The 17639-nt window shown below is 54.0% G+C and overlaps 1 protein-coding gene across 1 annotated transcript; it reads left to right on the top strand.

Moving 5' to 3' along the window:
• ETV3L (ETS variant transcription factor 3 like) lies at positions 1-4083 on the top strand. Its single transcript, XM_062193672.1, has 5 exons — positions 1-64; positions 174-411; positions 624-813; positions 1120-1240; positions 3647-4083. The coding sequence occupies exons 1-5, from the start codon at positions 1-3 to the stop codon at positions 4081-4083; spliced, it is 1050 nt and encodes a 349-aa protein (XP_062049656.1).
• The last annotated feature ends 13556 nt before the right edge of the window (positions 4084-17639 follow it).

The raw sequence follows: 17639 nt of genomic DNA, 5'->3' as shown, positions 1-17639 counted from the left end.
ATGCACTGCAGCTGTCTGGCCGAGGGCTTCCCCACCGCCTCCCCATGCAACTACTGGGTCTCAGGTGAGCCTCTCTGCCAGCCGTGGTCGCCTTAGGCGGGGCCCCAGTGCAGCAGGTGCAGCAGGCATCCCTCACACCGCCCTCCCCACTCCCCTTCCTCCTCCTCGCCCAGGCTTGGCCTTCCCGGACTGGGCCTACAAAGCCGAGTCGTCCCCCGGCTCCCGGCAGATCCAGCTGTGGCACTTCATCCTGGAGCTGCTACAGAAGGAGGAGTTCCGCCACGTCATCGCCTGGCAGCAGGGAGAGTACGGGGAGTTTGTCATCAAGGACCCAGACGAGGTGGCCCGCCTCTGGGGCCGCAGGAAATGCAAACCACAGATGAACTATGACAAGCTGAGCCGAGCCCTCAGGTGAGACGAGGCGGCCCGAGTCGCAGAGTTTGAAGACAGGGCCACAGTTTCTGGCACCTCCCTGCCGGGCCCACTCCTCCCAGGCGTGGGGAACATCCTTGAATGTGGTCAGACCCCAAGCATTCTCCAGGCATGGCAGGTTAGCCTTGCTGGGTCTCTGATTCCATTCCCTGCCCCCGGGCCAACTCTGTCCTCAACCCTGGATTCTCCAGGTATTACTACAATAAAAGGATCCTGCATAAGACCAAAGGCAAGAGGTTCACGTACAAGTTCAACTTCAGCAAGCTCATCGTGGTCAACTATCCTCTGTGGGAAGTGCGGGCACCACCGTCCCCCCACTTGCTGCTGGGGGCCCCTGCCCTGTGTCGGCCGGCCCTGGTGCCCATGGGTGTGCAGAGCGAGGTAGGTGTGAGGGCCCATCAGCCTCCACTGGCCTCTCCCATCCTGGTCCCTGAGTGTCCCGGGGGTTGGGGGTACTGGACAACCAATGGCACAGCACCCAGCTATGAGAAGGTGACTTCTGCACTTCAGCCCTTCAGGGCTGGGTACCAGGAAGGGGGCGGGGCCTCAGGGTGTCTGAGACTGCAGGCGGCACGTGTGGTCATTTCATTGTAGAACTGGGCGAGGGAACAGGGACACTTTAGAACAGGGACACTTGCCAGGGAGAGCCCAGCCCAGCCCCGGCCCCCACCTCTCACTGCTCCTCAGCTCCTGCACAGCATGCTGTTCACCCATCGGGCCGTCGTGGAGCAGCTTGGCGCACAGCAGGCCTCCCGAGGACCACCAGAGGCCTCTGGGGGCAAGAAGGGGAGCAGCTGCAGTATCCACCGTGAGTATGCCACACTGGGCACGGCCCGGAGAATCTTAACCAGAGCAGGGGCGGGTTCCCAGCCGAGTACATGGCTGGGGGGCGGGGGCGTGAGACAAGGGGTAAGACACAAGTCATCCATTCACTCACCATTTATTGAGCAGCAGCTGTTTACTAGGCGTGGGGTTCAGATGCACCCCATCTTGGTGCAAGGGGTGCTCAGAACCTAGTGGGGAGGGGCGGATTGCCAGTGACCGGTGCTGAGACTCAGGTAAGCATAAGGACATGGAGCAGCCGGGACTTCCTGGAGGAGGCAACACTCAAGCAGGTGGAGGAAGATGCAGGAGGGACCCGAGGGTCCACGCGCACTCACATTCCCATCTCGGAAGGACTCCTCAGTGTGTGTGCAGAGCATGGCTGGGAGGAGGTGTGGCGCTGGCGTGGGGTAAGCAGAAGCCGCTGGGGCTGGAACCAAGGCAGGGGTCATGGGGCCAAGAAGAAGGAGGCCTGGGCAAGGGGAGACTGGGAAGACGAGCCTCACTCACGCCTTCCCTCATTCGTTTCTTCTTTCACCAGACAAGTTTGATGGCCTTCTGTCCCATGTGGCAGGCACTCCCCAAGGACTGGGGAACCGTGTGACGTAGGTTCCGCAGGCAGGGGCGGGGTACACCTGTTCCTAGCAGAGCTGGAATGAGAGTCGTCCTGCTGGCTGCAGGGGAGACATGGGGCATGCGGAGGGCGTCAGGGAAGCCCTCCTGGCCGAAGCAACATTGAACGGAGACCCAGAGCATCCATAGGTGTCCACTTAGCTCAGAGACACACGGAGAACCTTGTGTGCTAAGGCCCTGGGACAGGCTGGTCTGGTGTCACATGTGACCAAGCGGGAGAAGAGGGTGGAACCGTCAGCGGGTGTCAGCTCTTACAGCAACAAAACTAGATTTTCCGTGGGGAAAAAAAAATGACAACACAGAAACGCCCATCAACCCAAGGCTCTTGCACAGGGGTCCGAGAACTATCCCTCCTCTGCAGACAATTGCATGGAGCAGGGACCGTGACCTTCACTCCAGCCCAAGGGCAGTGGCGGGGGCATGGGGCTGCCCTGCATCCACTGTGAACACAGCTGAGACCAGGGGTGGCGTGGGGCAGTCTTGGGCAGCCTGGGGCCCGCTAGGATTGCCGGGCCAGTGCTCCGGCGGTAGTCACTGCTAACAGCACCTGAGCACCTCCAGCCACCCTTCCTAGCACTGGGGATGCCCTGGATATGGAGCTTCTCTCTTCAGAAGGCTATGAGACGTGAGCGATTTTGCACCTCTCTGCCCTCTGCGGCGTGCACACATGCCCTGCCTCTGCTTGGGCCCCAAGGGACGCTGAGCAGGTCTAGGCCGCCAGGAGATGCGCAGCGGCACACGCCCCACTTCTGGTTGGGGACTCCAGAGGCTGCGCCACCATGCCCTCACTCAGAGCAACGGGGGGGGGGGGGGGGGGGAGGAAGGAGGAAGCTGGAGGGCTAGCTTCAGTGAGGGGGGGCGGGGGCAGATGCAGGAGAAAGCGCCCTCTCACTTGCCTGGGAGGGGGTGCAGCCCTGACCTCACAGCTCTCCCACCTCCTGTAGGACCCCAAGGAGGGGCCTCTGCCTCCTCCTGCAGCAGGATCCGGGTTGCTGTTTCCTGTGTCACAGAGCAGGCTTCAGAGAGTCCAGGACGCTGGACTGACGGGCTGTTCCTGTCTTTGTTGACCAGAGGCAGCTGTGTGGCCACACCAGGCTCTCCCTTGCTCTTTGGTTCAGGGACGTGATCCTGCTGGGAAAACGTGGAACTGCCCCCTTCGATGTCTGAAACACAGCTGTGGCGTGGAGTCCCCTGTGTCACCTGCGAGGCCCTGGGCTAGGAGTCCCTGTTGGGTGCAGGGTCCTGGCAGAGGAGGGGAAAGGGAAGGGAAGAGCCAAGAGGGAAGACTTCTTGGAGGGGGAGGAGGAGGAGAGCTAGGGGGCTAGAGCCAGAGAGAGGAGAGCTGGGCTCGCCCCACCTCCACCCTGCACCCTGCAGGCCCCTTTCCTGTGAATGTGAACGCCAAGTCCAAGGCCACACAGCCGGTTCCTGGGTCAGCCAGAGCGAGAAGCCACAGGGGCAGGGCCAGGAAGAGTGAAGAATGGAGTCACTGAGTGATGGCAGCACAAATCCTTCATTCATTCACGCAACACATTTTTATGGAGCACTTAATCTGTCTCCAGCTGGGTGGATGCAGGCGAGAACACTGCAGGCCCAGATCCCGCCCCCGCTCAGCTGGGGACACAGGATTCTAACCTGGCCAGGTGCCCTGGAGGAGAGGGACCGCTGATGTCGCCTGGGCTGGGAGGGACTCAGAGGGGCAGGAAATGGCAGGGGTGGGGGCACCTCCTGATCCTTTCTCTCTCCATCTCCCCCCTAGGACTGGGCTCTGGCCCCTGCCGGCTGAGCCCTTGCTGCCACTTCGGGAGCCTCCAAGGCGAGCTGCCCAGTTTGGCCTCCTTCGCCCCGCCCCTGCCGCCCCCTCTGCCCTCTGACTGGCCCCGCTTCTCGGGGTCCTTCTTGCCCCCTCTGACCTCAGAGCGGCAGCTCCCTGGGGCCTCCAAGCCAGACACACTGCTCCCAGCACTTCCCTTGCTGGCCGGGCTGGGACCAGGCACAGGGGAGAGGCTTCGGCTCCTGTCCCTGAGGCCCGAGGGACCAGAGACAAAGCCTGATCCCGTGACGCGGGTCACGGGCGGCCTGGAGGCCAGGATGGGCTTCCCCTTGGAGACCCATGGACTCAAAGCTGGGGAGGAAAGCTCTACGGCCCCCAGCCTGGAGACCCCCAAGGCCCTGTGGCCCTTGGATCCTCCCTAGCTGGAGGGGAAGGCATGTGGCGCCCCACCCCCGCAGGACACCAACGAAGGCCCAGCAGGACTGTGAAGGGGGTGAAGTCACAGCAAGGTGGACAGGGCGCACTCTGCAAAGAAAGCCCAGATGTGGGGAAACTGAGGCAGCCCCACCTTGCTAACAACACCAGGGGACAGCCTTGATCTCAACTTTATCCTTGAAGAAGATGAGGTTGAAATTTCCATCATTTGAAGCGTGCCAGGAACCCACCCCGGGGCAGGAGGGAGAACTTGGGGTTTAGGCCAGGGAGGGCACGAGGTCGTTCTGTGCCCCACCTCGCAGGCAGCTCCTCTATCCTCCCGACCCCCTCCACGCCCTGTGCACGTGCATGTGCCTCCCATCCCTGGAAGCTCCTTCCATTGCAGGCACTTCCTCCTCCCTCGGCTTCCCCTGGTCCCAGGCAGGTGCAGAGGGAGGGGCTGGTTCAGCTCTGTGACACTCCCACTGCCCAGCACAATAAAACGCCCCTGGCAAACCGCCCTCTCACCCACAGCCTAACTGGGCGGGCCCCAGGCCCCCTACGAGCTGGGGTGGAGCTGAACACCTCACAGGGGTCGGATGGGGATGAGGGAGGCTTGAGGGAGGGTGCAGCCTGGGAGAACTGGAATCAGCGCCTCCCTCTGGTCATCGCTTCCCAGTGGGCGGTAGGAGGAGCTGCTGGGCCAAGCAGGAAGATATTTCAGAGCAGAGTGGCCTTGGGGTCCCGCCTGCCTGCAGAGCAAGCCAGAGGCTCTGTGAGGGGTTGGATGAGGAAGGAGGGTGCTGACCAGGGTCCCTCTTCCTCCACTCCCCGGGCCCTGAGACTGACAAGCAGGGCACACCTGGGGCCCCGGGAGGCCAGGGGACATGGCGGGGGGGGGGGGGGGCTCCAGGATCCGGGTTACTGGGCCCCGAGTCCATTCTCTAGGTCACCAATGGCACGGTCATGACTGGTCTCCGTGTCCTTTCTGTGACACACAGCATGAACCAAAGAGGCATGGAGAGGCTGTGTGCCCATGGCTTTCTTTGTCCCACAACACAAGGAGCGGGAGTGCATCCTGCCCTCCGGGTGGGCACGGGGGGGGGGGGGGGAGGAGGGGGAGGATTCCCTGCATCCTCTCCTTTCCTCTTCATGGGGACGCTTTTCACAGGACTGACCCAGACTAAGGCAGACAGGGGGCCAGGGTAGCCCCTGGGTTCCCAGGCCGGACACAGGTCAAGGCGAGTTCTCATCTCCCCACCACAGCCCAGACCCCAAACCGTAGGGACCCCAGAGTGGTCCTCCCAGGAGTTCCCAGGGCTAGAATGAAAACTGCTTCTCACTTGCCCTCCAGACCACAAGCCCAGCCCCCAAGGGCCAGCCCCTGGGGGCTTTCCCATCACCCAGCCGGGTCTGGGGAGACAAAGAACCAGTGTTGTGGGCTCCGGCTCCAGCACAAGGAAGTGGCTGGTGCTGTCCTGGGCCGGCCCCGGGGATGGGTTTTCCTCCCTGGTGGGGACCTGCATGTACCCTATGCCTGACCCCACCACCTCTGCAGGTCTTCAGTGGCTTGTGGTGGCTGTGGCCCCCTACACACACTTCTAGCAGTGAAAAATACTTTGAGGTCACTATGCTTGAATTCCCCCTGTGAGGTGGGTGAATAACTCAGCCCCACAGCCAGGAGCAGCACAGGCTCTCTGCACCCTGGCAGTGCCTGCAGTTCTGACTGCAGAATCCTCCCGGGCTGTGCTGGGTGTTCCGCGGCAGCTGGCACCCTCCCCCACCCAGCTGCGACAACCCCAGCGTCTGCAGACATGGTTAAATGTCCCCCCGGGGAGAGGGGAAATCGCTCCCACGTGAGAGCCACTTGAGAAAAGAATGGCTTCAGCAAGTCCAGATGTTCTGGCAAAGATGCGAGCGGACCCAGGCTCCCTCCCGCGACACCGAGAACTGCTGGTCTCCATGTTGCAAGAGTGCCCTCTGGTGGCCAGAGCCAGTACACAGCGCCCAGGGAAAAAACCTCCCCAGAGGGGGCCGGATGGATGGCACCCAGGGAGGGCTCTTGTTTGGGGGGAAGGGGTGACAGGAACCTTGGAATCCTCGTGGTTGCAGAATGAGAACCCTGCCATGTCAACCCTAACCCCCTTAGCAAACCATGCGCGACCCAACAAGGGATGAACAGGTGTAAGGTTACAACAATGGAGTACAACTGGTAGGGCCCCCACCCTATACGGCACACCCGTGGCCTATCGGGACCCTCAGCCCCTGGGAATAGCATGGCAGGGACGCTCAGCCTTCCGCTGCGAGCAGTGGCAGCCAGGGCCATACGAAGTAAAGTCGGCTCAGCAACCAGGGACACGGACAGTGGCAAGCGCGGGCTGTGGGGTTTCAGGGTTCCCGTGCTTTGTGCACCCCACACTGATATGAGCCCGAGGGAGCTCTGAGCCCACCGAGTTCCACCCCGTAATTTTACAGGCCCAGGAAAAGGAAGGGACTTGTCCAAATCACAGGTACGGAGGAGCCAAATTTAGCATATAAATGTCCTAATTATCAGTTAATGTTCTCTCCTTCTCACCATAATCACTCGGCTAGAGAGTCTCAGAGGCACTTAACATTCCTTAGAAATACGTGTGCACTGTATGTCGGGATTCAGTTTCCAGTTCTTCCTGGGCGACTTCTTTGTGATCCCACCGTCAGGCGTCTTCCTTTGGCCCCTGGGGACGCACTGCCCTGCACAGAGCTCTGAGGCCTCCGGTGCGTTGGTGCTGCGCCCCCCCAGGGCCAGTGTTTTCAGGAAGTCAAATGGAAGGTGTTTGGTCACTGGAGCACTTGATTAGTAAATGGAGAGGCCTTGGCGATCTAAAAACAAAAAGCAGACTACTTTCTGACCTGGAGTGTTGGCGACTGCTCCCTCTCGTTCCCTGATAAAGACCTTGACCCAGAGAAGGAGATTCAGGCGTGTTACACACACAAGGGAACAAACAGCAAGAGGTTCGTGGGGGGAAAATGGATTTAAAAGTTTATTTTGGTGCCAACATTTTTCAAACCCATGCTTCATTTCTTTATAATACAGATTTTCTGTGAATGTTTAGAAGGCCCCTCACACACACACATACACACGTTTACACACGTGTGCATAATTCAACAGGCATTTATTAGAGGCCTACTGTATGCCAGGTGCTGAGGGGCAGAGCATCTGCCTGGCAGGAGTCAGTCCACCGCCGGGAAAGGAAGGCGCTTCCGTTGGGGGGTGGGGGTGGGGGCCGCCGGCCAGGGGAGCCGCTCCCAGGAAGCCTGGGCTTCAGACGTTTGCCGCCTACTTTAAGCGTTCGTCCTGTCTGGGAATCAAGCTACAAAATACCGGAATGGGAATTCTGAAAAATCAGCCGTGCTCCCAAGCGGAGAAAGCCAGGGCCTGTGCACCCACCGGGAGCAAAGCGGTCCCGAAGCCGCCCACCAGAGTGCGCAGTGCAGAGCCAGCCGGGGAACCCCGCATCGGGTGGAACCGCTACCCTTCCAGGGGGCTTTTGGTTCTTGTCGTTTGTTCTGTGAATAAATGCTTTCAAATCCTTTGTCCTTAATTACCGTCTCTTTTTGCCCCTTTCCTTACCTAAATTCCTTAAGATAAAATTTTCAGGAGTGAAATTACAAGGTCAAAACTTAGAACATTTTTTTTAAACCTAGAGCACTTTTTTTTTTTTTTAAGATTTATTTATTTATTTGAAAGGCAGAGTCACACAGAGAAGGTTCACTCCCCAACTGGCCTCAACCGCCGGAGCTGTGCCAATCTGAAGCCAGGAGCCAGGAGCTTCTTCTGGGTCTCCCACGTGGGTGCAGGGGCCCAAGTCCTTGGGCCATCCTGCACTGCCTTCCCAGGCCATAGCAGAGAGCTGGATGGGAAGTGGAGCAGTCGGGACTGGACTGGTGCCCTTGTGGGATGCCTGGCCCAGTCCCTGCCATTGTGGCCATTTCAGGAATGAACAAATAAACAAGTAAATCGTAAAAAAAAAAAAATTCTTAAGACACCAATAGGCCGGCACCACGGCTCAATAGGCTAATCTTCTGCCTGAAGTGCCGGCACCCCAGGTTCTAGGCCTGATTGGGGTGCCGGATTCTGTCCCGGTTGCCCCTCTTCCAGACCAGCTCTCTGCTGTGGCCCGGGAGTGCAGTGGAGGATGGCCCAAGTGCTTGGGCCCTGCACCCCATGGGAGACCAGGAGAAGCACCTGGCTCCTGGCTTCGGATCAGCACGGCGTGCTGGCCACAGCGGCCACTGGAGGGTGAACCAAGGGCAAAGGAAGACCTTTCTCTCTGTCTCTCTCACTCACTGTCTACTCTGCCTGTCAAAAAAAAGACAGCGATAGCCCCTAGGGGAGCTCCTGGGTTTGAGTCCCAGTTCCCCAGCTCTACCCCTGACTCCAGCTTCCTGCTGATGTGTACTGGGAAGCAGCCCGTAGGTGGTGGCTCAAGGAATTGGGTCCCTGCCACCCGTGTCAAAGACCCAGCCTGATTTCCCAGCTCCTGGCTTCAACCCGGCCCAGTCGTCAGAAGATGGGAGAACTCTTTCGTCTCTGCCTCCCATGGACTTTGTGAAGACCTCTCTTAGTACTGAGAGTCGACCGCTGCTTTGTTGAAAACTTGTTTCCTGGGACATAGCTCAAACAGATGGTAAAGGCAACCAGGCATTTTTATGCTCATTTGCTATTTATTACTTCAATTCTCGTTTTGTTTGTTTGCTTATTTATTTTTATCTTTTTAAAGATTTATTATTTATTTATTTGTAAGGCAGAGTTACAGAAAGAGAAAAAGATTCCAGGGAGCTAGGACAGACCTGGAAGAAGCTCCTGGCTCCTGGCTTCAGATCAGCTCAGGTCTGGCCATTGTGGCCATCTGGGGATGGAAGACCTCTCTTTCTCTGTCTCTCCCTGTCTCTCTCTGTCACTCTGCCTCTCAAATAAAAAATCTTAAAAAAAAAAAAAAGACATTAAAAAAAAAAAGGCAGAGAGCTCTCAGGAGGTTTTGAGGGGAAAGGGGAAGGAACCCAGGCACCAGGTTGGGCATCACTTCTTAGCTTAGCATTAAAAAGATAAGTGATGCTTATAGGGTTCCCCTCTGGTCACTTGGGACGAAAGCTATAATTTCATTTGAAATGTTAGTACCATGGCTGATGAATCACTCTTGGTAATTCTTTCATTTGCTTTCTCGTGATCATTTCAGAGCAGGCAGAGCGGGCACCAGGAGACCACTGGGCCAGCACAGCAGTGACCCCACCCCCACCCCCGGGGGGCAGCAAGCCTGGGTCTGTGGACACCCTCAGACCATGAGACCCAGCATGGCTACCAAGACCTAGGAACGGGGCCGGAGACGTCACCCATTGCGACCATTTACATTTCAGTGGCAGGTTCCAAGGCCCCTAGAGGGGAATAAGTTGTTGCAGAACACCAGGAGAGGCGAAGCTGCTGTCTCAACCCCTGTGTGTCAGTCCCTGTCGCTGTTCCTAACCCGACTTTGCTGGGATCCCAGGGAGAAACGTGCGCCGTCATCAAGCTCCGCTCTCCCACCCCGTGTGGGCCCCCACGAGCCTTCGGCATGGTGGGATCTCAGCATCTGTCCTAAATCTCCTCTCTCACCCAGCAGTGGACCCCACAGCCCCCAGCGCCGGCCCCTTCTTCCAGCCCCAAGCGTGGCTGTTCCCTCCCCAGGGAGGCAGTCCCTCCCGCCTGTTACACGCGAAGGAGGTCAGGCAGGGGTCAACTTTTGTGGCAACTCCGATTCGCTGCAGAAGCATACAGTTGGGAAGCTTTGCAAGCTTGCGCAGGGGCTCAGGAAGGGGAGAGGGGCCGAAACTCCAGTTAACTAACTCCAGGGGCCACGAGCCAGCTGCTTGAATCTCTCCTCTGCAGGTAGCACTGGGGCAGCCCTTTGTTCCATTGGCTGCCAAGATCCACAGCTTCCCGGCTCCCCGTTTGCTGAAACTGTTCTTGTTCAAGCTCATTTCTGGCCCTCCCCCCACACCCCTTCCTCCACAGAGTTCTCCAGAACTCTGACCCACAGCTCTCTGGGTCTGACTCAATACTTCTATGCAGGTTTCCCAAACGGTGACAGTTGGGCTCTTCTCCCTGCCGTCACCACCACCTCAAAGCTGACTGTCCCCAGACCTGCACAGCCAACCATAGCCTCTGGCTCAAGCCTCAAGGTCACGGCTGCAACTGTCCACTTAGCGTTTCTGCCTGGATGTCCCATGTGCATCACAAACTTAGCACTTCTTTTTTTTTTTTTTTTTTTTTTTGACAGGCAGAGTGGACAGTGAGAGAGAGACAGAGAGAAAGGTCTTCCTTTGCCGTTGGTTCACCCCCCAATGGCCGCTGCGGCCGGTGCGCTGTGCTGATCCGAAGCCAGGAGCCAGGTGCTTCTCCCTGGTCTCCCATGCAGGTGCAGGGCCCAAGCACTTGGGCCATCCTCCACTGCACTCCCGGGCCACAGCAGAGAGCTGGTCTGGAAGAGGGGCAACCGGGACAGAATCTGGCGCCCCGACCGGGACTAGAACCCAGTGTGCCAGCGCCGCAGGCAGAGGATTAGCCTATTGAGCCATGGTGCCAGCCAACTTAGCACTTTTAAATAGAATTCTTTGTCTTAGCTCGGAACACTGCCTTTTCCTCCCCTGTTCTTTCTGTTCCTGCTTTGGTTGATGGCACCAGGATGTATCCAATTACACCCAAGCAGGGACCCGGGTGTCAGCCCAGGCTTTCTCTGCCTCACTTGCTATGCGCAGTCAATCATTTTCACCTCCTGCCTATGTCTCAAATCTGTCCTGTCCTGGGCAGCTCTCTTCTGACCCCTCTCATAGTCTGATTTGTCCCTCTCCATTCTCCAGCCAGGACACTCTTCAAAATGCCAAGCCCAGGGCCGCTGCTGTGGCGTACCGGATAAAGCTGCGCACTGTAATGCCAGCATCCCATATGGGAGCCTGTTTGAGTCCCTGCTGCTCCACTTTCTATCCAGCTCCCTGTTGGTGGCCTGGGAGGGCAGTGGAAGATGACTCAAGTGGGCAGTGGAAGATGACTCAAGTACTTGGGCCCCTTACCCCCACATGGGAGACTGGGACAAAGCTTCTGGCCATTGCAGCCATTTGGGGAAGTGACCTAGTAGATGGAAGATATCTCTCTCTCTCTCTTCCCCTCTGTGTGTGTGTATGTGTGTGTGTGTCTCCATCTCTGTAACTCTGACTTTCAAGTAAATAAATAAATCTTTAAAAAACATCCCGACCCACACAACTCTAAACTCTTAAGTGGCTCCCCAGGGAGAAGTATAAATTCCCCGTGCTGCAGTGCCTCTCACTTATGTGTGCTATAATGTCATTGAAATAGATGTAGACATAAAACTGGCTATGAATATATATATATCTGTGGCACATAACACTACAAACCAATGGCAATTTACCAGTTACATAGAAACAAAGCTCCAAAACCAACACATCTAAAAATGCAAGCACGAGCTTATTGCGACAGATGATGTTTGCAAAACCCAGCCCTGTAGCGAGTGCGAACGCGGAGCCGATGGTCCCAGCGCAGGGCTCCTGGCGCGCTCGGCACGCTGGGGGATGACTCACTTCTCCCACCACCTTTCTCCACCAGAACTTGCACTAACCCTTTGTTCATTCAGCCTGCTGGGAGGACATTTGGCCTCCTCTAGGCGCAAACGCATCATTTACATATTAAGTCCTTCTCTGTTCTCTTCTCATTAGCTGAGACAATTACAGCAGCGCTACTTGGTGCCAACTCATCACAAAGGCAGAAGCAGACACTGAAGTCATTTGGCAAGATAGGTTATGAAGTGCCACCCACGAGATCCAAAAACACAATTATCTGACTTGTTTCTAATATAATCACACAAAGACCCAAATGCAAACTTTTCCCCAGAAACTCCATGGACTTCAGGGTAAGTCCTGGAGAACCTAGTACAAGCTCCAGGGAGCATAGGATGTGAGAGCTCACCACCGCACCCCCCCCCCCCCACACACACACTCACAAAGACAATTGTGCATCCATTGCTGTCACCCACATGACACCCTGGTAGCACCAAACCCTCTGGAGCCCCTGTGCTTTGGGTACCTGCTCATCCCTCTGACCGGCAGGCCCTGTCCTGCCCTCTTCATGGGCTATCTCCTCCTAACTCCTCCAGGATTCTGCTCCGAATCTCATTTGACCTCCTAGGCAGGGTCAACCACCTTTCCTCCGTGCCTCTCTGTGTGATAGCACTGACTGCATCGTGTGGAAATGATCCTGGAGTGAACTTGTCAGCTATCCCAGGGCACACACCAGCCCTATTAAGTGCTGGCATCTAAGCCAGGATGGTTGGGTGGCATGCCAACGATGCCTGCCTAACCAGAGTCTGGCTTCACGTCACATCAGCCGTTCTCATGGGGGCTGCGCTGCAGAACTTGCTCTGATAATCATTTGCAACCTTACACCTGTCCTTTCATCACCTTGAACCTCAGCTGCCCCATCCATGCAGCAAGGGCAACATGGCGGTGTAACAGGAAATTCGACGCAGCATGGTTTTTGAAGCAAAATATTAGAACCAACCTAAATGTCTACACGTAGTGTGTGCATTTGTGCAGTGGAACACTGTGCATTATCAGAAAGAGAGAGTTCTTCTTGTACTGATGTGAAATTACCTCTGAGATTCCTTTTTTAAAAAAAAATTTTTTTTTATTTATTTCTTTGAGAGGCAGAGTTACAGACAGAGGGGAGAGACAGAGGGAGGTCTTCCGTCCACTGCTTCACTCCCCAAATGGCCTGAACAGCTAGAGCTGGGCTTATCTGGAGCTAGGAGCCAGGAGCTTCTTCCAGGTCTCCTACGTGGGTGCAGGGACCCAAGCACTTGGGCCATCTTCTACTGCTTTCCCAGGCACATTAGCAGGGAGCTGGATTGGAAGTGGAGCAGCCAGAACATGAACTGGTGCCACATGCAGAGGCTTAGCCTATTACACACAGCGCCAGTCCCCTGAGATTCCTCTTAAAAGCAGAAAGTGGGTACAAGCGTTTGGACTGGTGTTTAAGCTGCCAACTGGAATACTCGTATCCCATATCAGAGTATCAGTTCAGTACTCAGCCGCCAGCTCCCAGTTCCAGCTTCCTGAGTTGTTTGTTTGTTTGTCTGTCTGTTTACAGATTTATTTATTTGAAAGGTAGATTTACAGAGAGAAGGAAAGATAGGAGAGAGATCCTGCATCCTCTGATTCACTCCCCAAATGGCCACAATGACCAGGGCTGAGCCAGCCCGAAACCAGGAGCCAGAGATTCTTCCAAGTCTCCCACGTGGTGCAGGGATCCAGGGACCTGGGCCATCTTCTACTGCTTTCCCAGGCACCTTAGCAGAAAGCTGGATCAGAAGTGCAGCAGCCAGGACTCGAAATGGCACCTACATGGGATGCTGGCACTGCAGGCCGTGGCTTAACCTACTGCACAACAGCACCAGCCCCTGTTTTGTTTCGTTAAGATTTATTTTATTTGGAAGTCAGAGTTACAGGGGGTGGGGGGAGAGAGAAAGAAAGAACGAGAGAGAAATATCTTCCATTTCCTGGTTTACTTCCCAAAATGGCTGGGATGGCCAGAAGCCAGGAGCTTTATCTTGGTGTCCCACATGGGTGTCAAGGGCCCAAGCACTTGGGCCATCTTCTGCTGCTTTTCCCAGACCATTAACAGGCACTGGATCAGAAGTGGAGCAGGGAGTCAGCACTATGGCACAGAGTTAAAGCTGCAGCCCACGCTGTCATCCCATATGGGTGCCAATTCAAGTCCCAGCTGCTCCACTTCAGATCCAGCTCTCTGCTATGGCCTGGGAAAGCAGTAGAAGATGGCCCAAGTCCTTGGGCCCCTACACCTGAGTGGGAAACTAGGAGAAGCTCTTGACTTTGGATCAGCTCAGCTCAGGCCATTGTAGTCATTCGGGGAGTGAAACAGCGGATAGAAGACCTTCCTCTCTCTTTGGCTCTACCTCTCCCTGTAACTCTGTCTTTCAAATAAATAAAATAAATCTTAAAAAAAAAAAAAAGCATAAGAAGAAATGGAGCAGCCAGGACAAGAAGCAGTGCCCATATGGCTTTACCCAATGGCTCCTCAACTGTTAATGCAGATCCTAAGAGGTAGCAATGATGGTTCAAATTGTTGGGTTCCTGACTTTGATCTGTCCAGCCCTGACTGTTATGGGCATTTGCAGTTAAACCAGCAGATGGGAGCACGCTCTCTCTCTCTCTATGTCTGTCTCCATTGATCTATTTTTTATTCCCTCTGCCTCATCAATAAACAAATAATTTTAAGACCCTTTAAGGTAAGTATCATCTTAATACAAAATAAATAAAACAAATAAATAAATAAAAAGATGTGAAGGGGCCGGCACTGTGGCGTAGAGGGTAAAGCCGCCGTCTGAAGTTCTGGCATCCCATATGGACGCCGGTTCGAGTCCTGGCTGCTCCACTTTCAATCCAGCTCTCTGCTATGGCTTGGGAAAGCAGTGGAAGATGGCCCAAGTCCTTGGGCCCCCACACCCATGTGGGAGACCCAGAAGAAGCTCCTGGCTCCTGGCTTCGGATTGGTGCAGTTTCAGTTGGTGCAGCCAACTGGAGAATGAACCAGCAGATGGAAGACCTCTCTCTCTCTCTCTTTCTCTGGCTCTACCTCTCTCTGTAACTCTTTCAAATAAATAAAATAAATATTTAAAAAAGAAGAAGAAGAAGAAGAAGAAGAAGAAGAAGAAGAAGAAGAAGAAGTGGAGCATCCAGGACATGAACCAGTGCCCATATAGCTTTACCTGCCGACCCCTAAACTTCTTATTAATGGAGATCCTGAGGGGTAGCAGTGATGGTTCAAGTAATTGGGTTCCTGCTCCTGGCTTTGATCAACCCAGCCCTGGCTGTTGTGGACATTTGGGAATTAAACCAGCAGAAGGGAGGTCTTTATCTCTCTCTCTATTGATCTATTTTTCATTTCCTCTGCTTCTCCAATAAACAAATAATTTTTTAAATCCTATAAGTATCATCTTACTATATAAAAAAAAATGTGGAGTCTGAAATTGAGATAATTGCCGTAAAGCAAACACAAAGACCGTGGTGGGGAGCCCTGATATGAAGGGCTTGCTGATTTTCATGGTGTAAATACTCCCTCTATTGCCAGTTTCAAGCTACCGATCTGATTTCAGCTGGTTTGTCAAACACCAGAAAAACTTCTCAGTGGTTCCCAGGGACCAGTATGAGCCAACACAAGCTTCAGCACTCCACCTGGACAGGAAAAGGAAGAGGCGCATGATCATAGGTCGTTCTGGGAGATGGAATCCAAGCAGAGACACGAAAGATGACAAGGAAATGAACTCAGAGAGAACAAGGGAACACCCAGGAAGAAACAGAAGGAATGAGGCTGGAGAGAAAGGCAGAGCCAGATTATACAAGGTCTCGTCAATGGCGGGCAGCTGGAAGTGTGTTCAAACTGCACCAGCAAGCGCAAGCTTTAAATTTCAGTTCCACCGCTACCGGGTGTGTGATGATAGGAAAGTTCATCAGCCTCTCCAAGCCTCAGCTTCCTCGCTGGTAAAATAGGTGTGATTCTTCAAACCACCTTCCCGCAGGATCTCCGTAACTACTGCATGAAATGTATTTCAGTGCTTTTAGTGCCTACCCAGCATTGGCGTTACTTTTAAAATTTATATGTAAATATATTTTAAAGATTTATTTATTTGAAAGGCAGAGTGACGAGAGAGAGAGAGAGCTAACTTCCATCTGTTGGTTCACTCCCCAAATGGCTACAACATCTAAGGCTGAGCCAGGCTGAAGCCAGGAGCCTGGAACTCCATCCTGTTCTCCCATGTGGGTAGCAGGGATCCAAGTGCTTAGGCCATCTTCTGCTGCTTTCCCAGTCACATTAGCAGAGAGCTGGGATTCAAGCCAGTGCTCTGATGTGTGATGCTGGCATGCCACTGTACCACAGTGCTGGCACCTTATATTATTTTTATTTATTGGAAAGGCAGAGACAAAAGAGGCAGAGAAATCTATCTTCTGGTTCATTAACCAAATGCACACAATGGCCTGGAGCTGGGCCCAACCAAAGACAGGAGGCTGGACCTCCGTCTGGGCCTCCCACATGGGTAGCAGGGACCCAAGTACTTGAACCCTCACTTACTGCCTTCCAAGGTGTGCATTAACAATCTAGAGCCAGGAGTGAAGCTGGGACTCAAACCCAGGCACTCCTATGGCATGTGGATGTCCTAAGTGGCGTCTTAACTCTGCACCAAATGCCTGCCTCTGGAGCCATTAATATGGTTATTACTATATTAGCTATTATTAATACTATATTAGCTATTGTTGTTGTTACTGAGCCACTGTGTAATGCTTATTCATGTGAGAAGGAGAAGACTGGGGGTGAACATCAGCAGGGCCTACAAAACATGCTCAGTGTGGGGTGGCTCTGTGGTCTCAAACTCCAAGGCCTACAGGGTCTGGGACGTCACACGTAAGAGAGCATGGCAGAGACAAGGCCGCCAGACGGAAATGAGTCCACACATCCTACAACTCCAGGTTGCTCATAACTCAGAAACCACTTTCTCATCTATCAGACTTGAAATCTACCATCTTGGATTTTTTCCCCCTTTTGTCTTCTTTTAGATTTTTAATAAGTTGTTTCATTCCATTTTTGCCCTCTTCTGGGGTGGAAATGAAATACACTGTTCTTATAGCTAACCCCCAAATTACAACTTGCATCTTTGACTTGCCCAACATTGTTGTACAATGTTGGCTGTCATTATTGCCTCCTCCCAGACATTATATGAAGTCTAAGTATATTAATTATACCTCTATTCTTCGCTCTGCTCCCCAAGCCTCGTTCATATGATTTCTACGTTTGGCTAGTTGGAAGGATATCCAGTAGAGCAACTTTGGAAGCATCATGCTGAAAATGCAATCTTTGCCTTCCTGGGAACCTGAATGAGAAGGCATACTGGGTTCACCCTTTCTGTAGGCTGTTGGGTGGGCCAGGAAGGCACTGGTGTTGGTATTTGTTACAACAGATAACTTTATGCTAATAAATGAAAGTATTTTCACTGGCTGGCAGATATTTTCACGATTTCTTTTTTTTAAATATTTATTTATTTATTTGCAAGTCAGAGTTACAGAGAGAAGGAGAGGCAGAGACAGAGAGGTCTTCCATCTGATAGTTCACTCCCCAATTGGCCGCAATGGCCGGAGCTGAGCCGATCCGAAGCCAGGAGTCAGGAGCTTCTTCTGGGTCTCCCACGTGGGTGCAGGGGTCCAAGGACTTGGGCCATCTTCTACTGCTTTCCCAGGCCATAGCAGAGAGCTGGATTGGAAGTGGAGCTGCCAGGACTCAAACTGGTACCCATTTGGGATGCTGGCACTGCAGGCGGCATCTTTACCTTCTATGCCACAGTGCTAGCCCCATCACTCTTTCAAACTTACAACGCTACAGACCTCATTCACTTGTCTTCTGGTTTCTATTCTTGATATTGAATAATCAGCATAACTATTGTTCTTTTGAAAGTAATTTGTGTTTGTTTTT

The sequence above is a fragment of the Lepus europaeus genome, chromosome 5, assembly GCF_033115175.1.
Source record: "Lepus europaeus isolate LE1 chromosome 5, mLepTim1.pri, whole genome shotgun sequence".
Classification (NCBI taxonomy): domain Eukaryota; kingdom Metazoa; phylum Chordata; class Mammalia; order Lagomorpha; family Leporidae; genus Lepus; species Lepus europaeus.
Note: the sequence above shows the minus strand (reverse complement) of the source record. Positions and strands in the feature narration are given on the sequence as shown.